This window comes from Gracilinanus agilis, chromosome 2 (genome assembly GCF_016433145.1).
Source record: "Gracilinanus agilis isolate LMUSP501 chromosome 2, AgileGrace, whole genome shotgun sequence".
In the NCBI taxonomy this organism is placed as follows: domain Eukaryota; kingdom Metazoa; phylum Chordata; class Mammalia; order Didelphimorphia; family Didelphidae; genus Gracilinanus; species Gracilinanus agilis.
The window spans coordinates 44,018,263-44,025,962 of record NC_058131.1 but is presented as its reverse complement, the minus strand read 5'-3'; the positions used below and the strand labels follow the sequence as shown (position 1 = coordinate 44,025,962).

Here is a 7,700-nt window from a genome sequence, read left to right as displayed (position 1 = left end):
CCTTCAATGCCTATCACCGCTAGTCTCTCCGTTTTCCGTGTTTGTTCCCCGTACACCTCTGTGCCCACTTCCACGGCGTCATGGGCTTTCCCCAGAGGACCCAAGAGCCGCACCACTTTCATAGTTTCATAACTTTGTTGCCAGTTTGCTCTTCCGCCCACTTCTATAAACACAATATAATAGCAACGTCTGTTTCCAAGAACGAATTGCCTTTATTTATCCACGTAAAGATCGCCCCGGCGGTCATCCTTCACACTCCCGGAGGAACAGCGCAGTGCGGGTGGACTGACCTCCTCAGTCCCACCCTCTCTTCCAGAGTCATGGGCGGCAAAGCGGCCGCTGATGCTTCGGGATGCCGCGGATGAGCTTCGCCCCTTGGATGTCGGACCAAGCTCTAAGCGCCCCGCAGCTCCCGCTTCCGCCACCTTCAGGCATTGGGAACAAATTGTTCTCACCTGCCCCGTGGCAGGGGAGGATCTGCGCATGCCTAGACTAGACACGCCCTCCTCCAGGGAAGGATCTGCGCATGCCTGGACTAGACACGCCCTCCCTCCCCGAAGGTTTATCTCAGCCCTGTTTAGCCCACGTGCCAAGTCAGTTTCCCCAGGATGTGGCCAGCCGGGCTACAGAGGGGAGAACCAGACGCAACAAAGGAAGAAAGGGGCATGGAAAAGCGCTTTCCCCGAGGACAAGTGCTCTTCCCCCCAGAACACCCGGACCCCCTCCCCCCCGCCCATCTAAAGATAACGTTTGGGGACAATGGAGGTCGTAAATGACTCCCAGCGGCTCCTGCTGTCGCCCAGTTCCTGTTATAAACCTCTCCCAAGAAGCAGCAGGGCAGCAAGCTGGCTAGGTAAGAAGCGGATGCCAGGCTGAACGAGGGTGGATGCAAATGGGGAAGCAGGGCAATTACAAAAACAACTTATAATGAAGACTTAACAGTTACTAAACTTTGACCCAGCAGTATCACGTCTGGGCCCATCCTGAGTCAACAGACACCCGGAGCTCTCCATGGCCCACAGGATCAACTATAAAATCCTCTATTTGGCGTTTTAAAACCCTTTACAGGAGCACCTAAGTGGCTCAGTGCATAGAGAGCCAGGCCTGGAAAAGGAAGGACCTGGGTTCAAATTTGGCCTCAGACATTTCCTGGTTGTATGACCATAGGCAAGTCCCTTGACCCCCATTGCCTAGCCCTTATCACACTTCTGCATTGGAACCAATACTTAATATTGATTCTAAAATAGAAGGTAAAGGTTTAAAAAATTAAGTAAATAAATGCTTCTTGCCTGACATCTGTGAAAAAGTTTGATACAGTGATGATTGTATAATTAAACTAGATGGTAAGGGGCAGCCAGGTGGCTCAATGGATAGAAAGCCAGGCCTTGAGACTGGGTTCAGATCTGGCCTCAGACACTTCCTAGCTGAGTGACCCTGGGCAAGTCACTTGACCCCCATTGCCTAGCCATTACTACTCTTTTGCCTTGGAACCAATACACAATATTGATTCCAAGATGGAAGGGAAAGATTTTTAAAAAAACCAACTAGATGATGAACATAATACACAATGCACTTCACCAGCCCAATATTCTGAACACTCAACACATTTATTTCTACTGAAAGATATATATTACAATACATAAAGACAGAATTTTGCACCAAAATAATTCTGAGTCAAGTCATTCATTATAAATATGCCTATCCTGGAAGATTTTAACAAATGAAAGAATAAGCACTTTTGGTTAAAATTTCTTTAAAAAAAAAGTTATTTTCATCATGGCACCAAATAGCAGTCATAACTTCATACAATAACTGTATACACCAGATAACAATTACATTGTAAATAAAGACATATCTTTACAAAAAATGTAATTATTTTCCCAGAAAAAAATTATTGTACATTTTTGTTGGATTGTAAAATATAGGATCCTGAGCAGATATAGCCTGTTTGCTAGATCTGAAGCATCTTCTGCCCACATTTGAACCTATGCTTCCTCCCTATTCAATAGAATATGACAAGTTAGAGAGTTATTTCTGTAACTCTCCATCATGAATTGAGGCTGGAAGAGGTATTTCAGTCAGTCCAATTATGAAAGCATGAGTTATCTAAACAATCAGAAAAACATTAATTGCTCATGGGTAGAATAAGCTAATATCATAAAAAATGACAATCCTACCTAAATTAATTTACTTATTCAGTGCCATATCTATCAAACTACCAAAAAACTTTTTTTATAAAATTAGAAAAAATTATAACAAAGTTCATCTGGAAGAACAAAAGATCAAGAATATCTAGGAAACTAATAAAAAAATGTGAAGGATGGTAGCCTAACAGTACTAGATTTTAAACTGTACTATAAAGCAGTGATCATCAAAACAATATAGTACTGGCTAAGAGAGTGATGGGCAAACTACAGCCCAGGGGCCAGATGCAGCCCCCTTAAATGTTCTATCTGGCTGCGCAACATTATTTCTAATCTGACGAATACAATGAGTAGGATACAATACAATGAAACTTCGAAAGAGTCCCCCTCTTTAAATAGTTTGCCCATCACTGGGCCAAGAGATAGAAGGGTGGATCAATGGAATAGACTTGGGGTAAATGACCTCAGTATTTTAGTGTTTGAGAAACCCAAAGACCCCAGCTTTTGGGACAGGATCCTGAGCAGACATAGCCTGTTTGCTAGATCTGAAACATTTTCTGCCCACATTTGAACCTATGCTTCCTCCCTATTTGACCCACTATTTGACCAAAACTGCTGGAAAAATTGGAAAACAGTTTGTGAAAAATTAGGTTTAGGTTAATATCTCACACTCTATACCAAGATAATTCAAAATGGGTAAATGACCTAAATATAAAGAGGTAAATTAGGGGAACATAGAATAGTATACCTATCAGATCTATGGGAAAGGAAAGAATTTAAGACAAAGCAAGAGACAGAGAACATTACAAGATGTAAAATAAGTAATTTTGATTATGTTTAAATTTAAAAGTTTTTGTACAAACAAAGCCAATGCAACCAAAATTAGAAGGGAATCAACAAAATGAGGGGAAAAAATTATAACAAAAATCTCTGACTAAGGTATAATTTCTCAAATGTATAAGTAAGTAACTAAGTCAAATGTACAAGAAATCAAGGCTTTCCCCAATTGACAAATGGTCAAGGGACATGAATAGGTAGTTTTCAGATGAAGAAATCAAAACTATCAATAATCACATGAAAAAGTGTTCTAAATCCCTCCTGATTAGAGAGATGCAAATCAAAATAACTCTGAGGTACCACCTCAGACCTAGCAGATTGGCCGATATGACAGTAAAGGAAATAATAAATGTTGGAGGGTTATGGCAAAATTGAGACACTAATACATTGCTGGTGGAGTTGTGAATTGATCCAACCATGCCAGAATGCCTGCCCTTTGATCCAGCTGTTAGGTTTGTTTTCCAAAAAGATAATAAAAAACAGTCATACAAAAATATTCATATCTGCGCTCTTTGTGGTGGCAAAAAATTGGAAAATGAGGGATGTCCCTCCACTGGGGAATGGCTAAACAAATTGTGGTATATGATGGTGATGGAATACTATTGTGCTGTAAGGAATGATGATTTCTATATGAACTGGGAAGAACTCAGTGAACTGATGCAGAGTGAAATGGACAGAACCAGGAGAACATTATACACAGTGAATGAAACACTGTAGGACAATCAAATGTAATAGACTTAATAGCAAGGCAATGATCCAGAACAATCCCGAGGGACTTATGAGAAAGAATGCTATCCACACTGAAAGAACTGTGGGAGTAGAAACACAGTAGAAAAACCTATAATTTATCATTTGTTTATATGGGTATAGGATTTGGGGTTTTGGTTTTAAAAGATTATTACAAAAATGTATAATTTTAAAAAAAGCATGAGTGGCATATACCAATCTATGCATTACTTCTAAATTCTAAATTCTGTAAATCTCCCCTGAGGTGTCCATTGAACATGAGTGTACCTGAGCTTATGAACAGCTCTTACTACTCTACTCTGAGCACCACAATCCCAGTAACCAGCCTCTTCAATGGGAAGGTATATCTGACATTGAGCAAGAAACAAAGTAAAATTTAGGATGGAGCCTTTTTGCAATCTTGTTATAAAAAAATTTCTTATATTACATATATAAGGATGGGGTTGGAACTTCTCCATTTTAGCTCTGAAATCTTAAGTAGGTAAGAACCTTTTTTGATTGGATTAGATCCGGCTGAATAGCTCCCATAAGCTTTCTTGAATCAATCAAAGTCATTGTGTGACAGATTGAGTCACAGTCCAAAGCAATTTATATAAATTGTTGGGGCAACTAGGTGACCCTTGCATAAGAATCCCATTCAGAACAGCTGGGCAAAGTTGGTTATGCCCCAGTGTTTATCTGTAAATTATCAAGCTGGTTTGGAACCTAAGTCATTCAAGAGGTTGTAGTAAACTGACATTCCAGTAAAATCCCTGAGGAAGAACTGAAGCAGAGGATGGGGGGGGCTGGGAAAGGAGATGCTCAGGTTTCAGCCTTGGCTGATTCTCCTCCCCACCCCATCCTTTGGCTGTATGAGGGTCTTTGGAAGCAAGCTGGCTATCTATCTGGAGACTAGCCTAATCCCTGGATCAGCGGCAGTAGTGTCTGCATTGGTAGACAAGGACAGAATGGACATGGATGTATGGCCCCAAAAGGACCCTAGCAGAGGACCTATACCATCCCTAAGGGGAACCTCTTGAGTACCCCACAAACTTGGGAAAAGGACTCAGCCATCAGGAGCCATGGGAACCCTTTGCCACAGGTGTTTTCTAACCTTGAGCCCACTTTCTTCTGGATTCTGAATATACTGATGGTGCAGAATGACACTTTTGGGAAATATGTTCTATACCAATTATTTCTCTTTACTCCTCCTTCATCAGAATCTCTTCCTAAAAGTTACTTGGGCAGCAGTGACACAGTGGATGGAGCGCTGGGCCTGGAGTCAGAAGACTCATTTTCCTGAGTTCAAATCTAGCCTCAGACATTTTCTAGCTGTGTGACCCTGGTCAAGTGACTTCACCCAGTTTGCCTCAGTTTCCTCAACTGTAAAATAAGGTAAAGAAGGAAATGGCAAACCCCTCCAGCATTTCTGCCAAAAATAATCCAAATGAGGTCACTAAGAGTTGGACACAACTGAAACAATTGAACAATGACAATAACAAAAAGCTACATAAAGCTGACTAAAATTATTTTCATCTCATAACTTTGAGGCAGAGATGGTGGAAAACATTCTGCTGGGGACTTGGGTTGATGGCATTATAGAATCACCCCAATTTCTTGAGGATCACCCCCTGAGCAAGAAAGATAAATCTTCCTCTGGATTCTGAGGCTCCTCTGGGGAGGGTAAAAGTTGGGATAAAGATCATTAGAGTTGGGGCAAATAACTGGCTCCGTGGACAGAGCGCCAGTCTAGAAGTCAGGAGGTCTTGGGTTCAAATCTGGCCTCAGACACTTCCTAGCTGTATTACCCAGAGCAAGCCATTTAACCCCAGTTGCCTAACCCTTACCACTCTTCTGCCCTGAAACCCATACTTAGTGTCAATGCTAAGACACAAGGTAAGGGGTTTTTTAAAAATCATCAGAGCTCATATGAGCTACACACACACACACACACACACACACTGTATACCCCCAAGGTACTCTTAGAGGGGAAGGTACTAACTAACTGCTTGGGAGATCAGGAAAGACTTCCTTCAGAAGGTGATGCTCAAGCTATCTTGAAGGACCCCAGGGAGGAGGGGAGCATTCCAGGCAAGGGGGATAGCCAATGTAAAGGTGCAAAGCCAGAAAGTCAAGTGTAACTTTGGTCATGTAGAGTCATGCACAATAGCATGTTCACATGCATGTCCATAAACATATTTAGAACCAGAAGATTCGGCTGACCATAGCTGCTGTACAAAACTAGACCATCATTCAATGCATTTGGTTGCGTAGTGTTAGGGGATCCCAAGAGGAGAGAGAAGATTCAATGATAGATTTCTCTGATCTTGCTCAGACAATACAGGAAGGTAACCCATCTGGTTCATTATATCTCTACAAATATTCTGTAATTGGACCACCTCATTATAACGTAAGGACCAGCGCCAGGCCTGGGAAACAATTTGGGCATTCCTGGAGTTTGTCTTGAAGGCATGTCCTCCCATGCCCTTGCCCTGCGTGATGTTATGCACCCAGGTTTGGAGGTAAGGCAAGAAGGGTAACCCTGCAAATCCATACAATTTGGAGGTTTGGGTAAGTGGGTCATGCACCAAGTCCTCATAGCGTATTAGCAGGTAGCGTTTTCTTAGGGAGTCTGGTAGCAACTTTGCTGCCTTATAAATCTCATTTTGGCTTTGGCAAATTATCTTCATCAAGTGATAGGGCCGGTTCTCTTTCTTTAGTTTATCCCACAGCCTACCCATGACAACATGGCTGTCGCGTGCCAGCTCTAATCCTGTGCGTTGCCGAGAGCGGAATGTGGCCCTGGGATCCCGTATGAGGTGAATGATGTGCAAGTTGAGGGAAGGGTCCCTCAGCAATGGATAGAGGGCTTCCAGATTGAAGAAACGCACCTCCTTGATCACCACATGACTGTAGGACTTACAGGTTTCTTCCACTATGTTGAAGGGCTCCTTGGCACATAAAAGCTTGCAGTCATCTGGAGAGATGATGGCCTCCCTTTCAAAGAGGTGGCATGAAGGTGGGGAACACAGTGCTCTACTAGTTCCCCATTGGAAGAGTTTAGACAGTGTCTTTGGACCCTGATCCATATAGGCATCAAAGACAGTCATGTCACAGAGGAAGACAGAACGAATCAGGTCTCTCACAGCCATCTGCAACTGCCCAGCATTGCCAGAGGAAAGGCTCATCCACACGTGCCAGGCTGGCTCCATCAGGTAAAAGACATCCGGATGCTGGCTGAAGAGCTGGCCCACAAAGGAAGAACCTGAGCGCCAAGAGGACAAGATAAGCACATGCATAGGACCTGACTTCTCTGCTAGACCAGGGCAGTGCCTGGGGCCATACAAATACTGGAAGAAGAAGAAGAAAGCAACAGCTTGGAGCATCAGAAGGACTAACAATCTTGGCTTCTTTACCCAGAACATTGTGCAGGAAGTAAGTAGTCAGCCTGGTGGGGACAAGAAAAACAGATTGTATGAGACCATTGGGTACCCATCTGCCTGCACATCCCCATTCCAGCCAACCTAACCTCCCTCCCTCCAACCCCTACATTGTCATGGCTCAGCCCCACAATGTCTGAACACAATTCTACCTTACTGCCTTTCCCATCATCTCCTACAAGATGTGAATACGTCCTGGCCCCAGTTCCTTTGACCTCATCATTTAAACTCATACAATGAAGTGAACCCTAACCCCATTTTCCACTTGAATTTTTTATCATTATTATAGTTGTCATTCAACTAGCATTTTTTTAAGTCATTACTATGTGCTAGGCACTCTGCTAAGTGCCAGAAATAGAAAGGTATAAAACAAGAAAGTATCCCTGCTCCCAAGGAGCCCACAGTCTCAGGGGGCAAGTAGCATGCCAACGATCATGTACAAGCAAAGTAACACAGGATACATTGGAGATAATCTCAGAAGAAAGGCACTAAGATTAAGCAGGATTACCGGGGATAGTTTCAGAATTCTAGATATTATCTCTTCACTAGCTAT

The 7,700-nt window shown here is 42.8% G+C and overlaps 1 protein-coding gene across 1 annotated transcript; it reads right to left on the bottom strand.

Moving 5' to 3' along the window:
* Positions 1–5,983: 5,983 nt before the first annotated feature.
* Positions 5,984–7,144, bottom strand: LOC123234575 (carbohydrate sulfotransferase 4-like). The gene has a single exon (XM_044660486.1). The coding sequence runs from the start codon at positions 7,130–7,132 to the stop codon at positions 5,984–5,986; it is 1,149 nt and encodes a 382-aa protein (XP_044516421.1). The 5' UTR covers positions 7,133–7,144.
* Positions 7,145–7,700: the final 556 nt, after the last annotated feature.

What these genes read in the sequence shown, in the direction of transcription:
- LOC123234575 (XM_044660486.1), bottom strand. Translation starts at nt 7,132, where the DNA reads ATGTTCTGGGTAAAGAAGCCAAGATTGTTAGTCCTTCTGATGCTCCAA.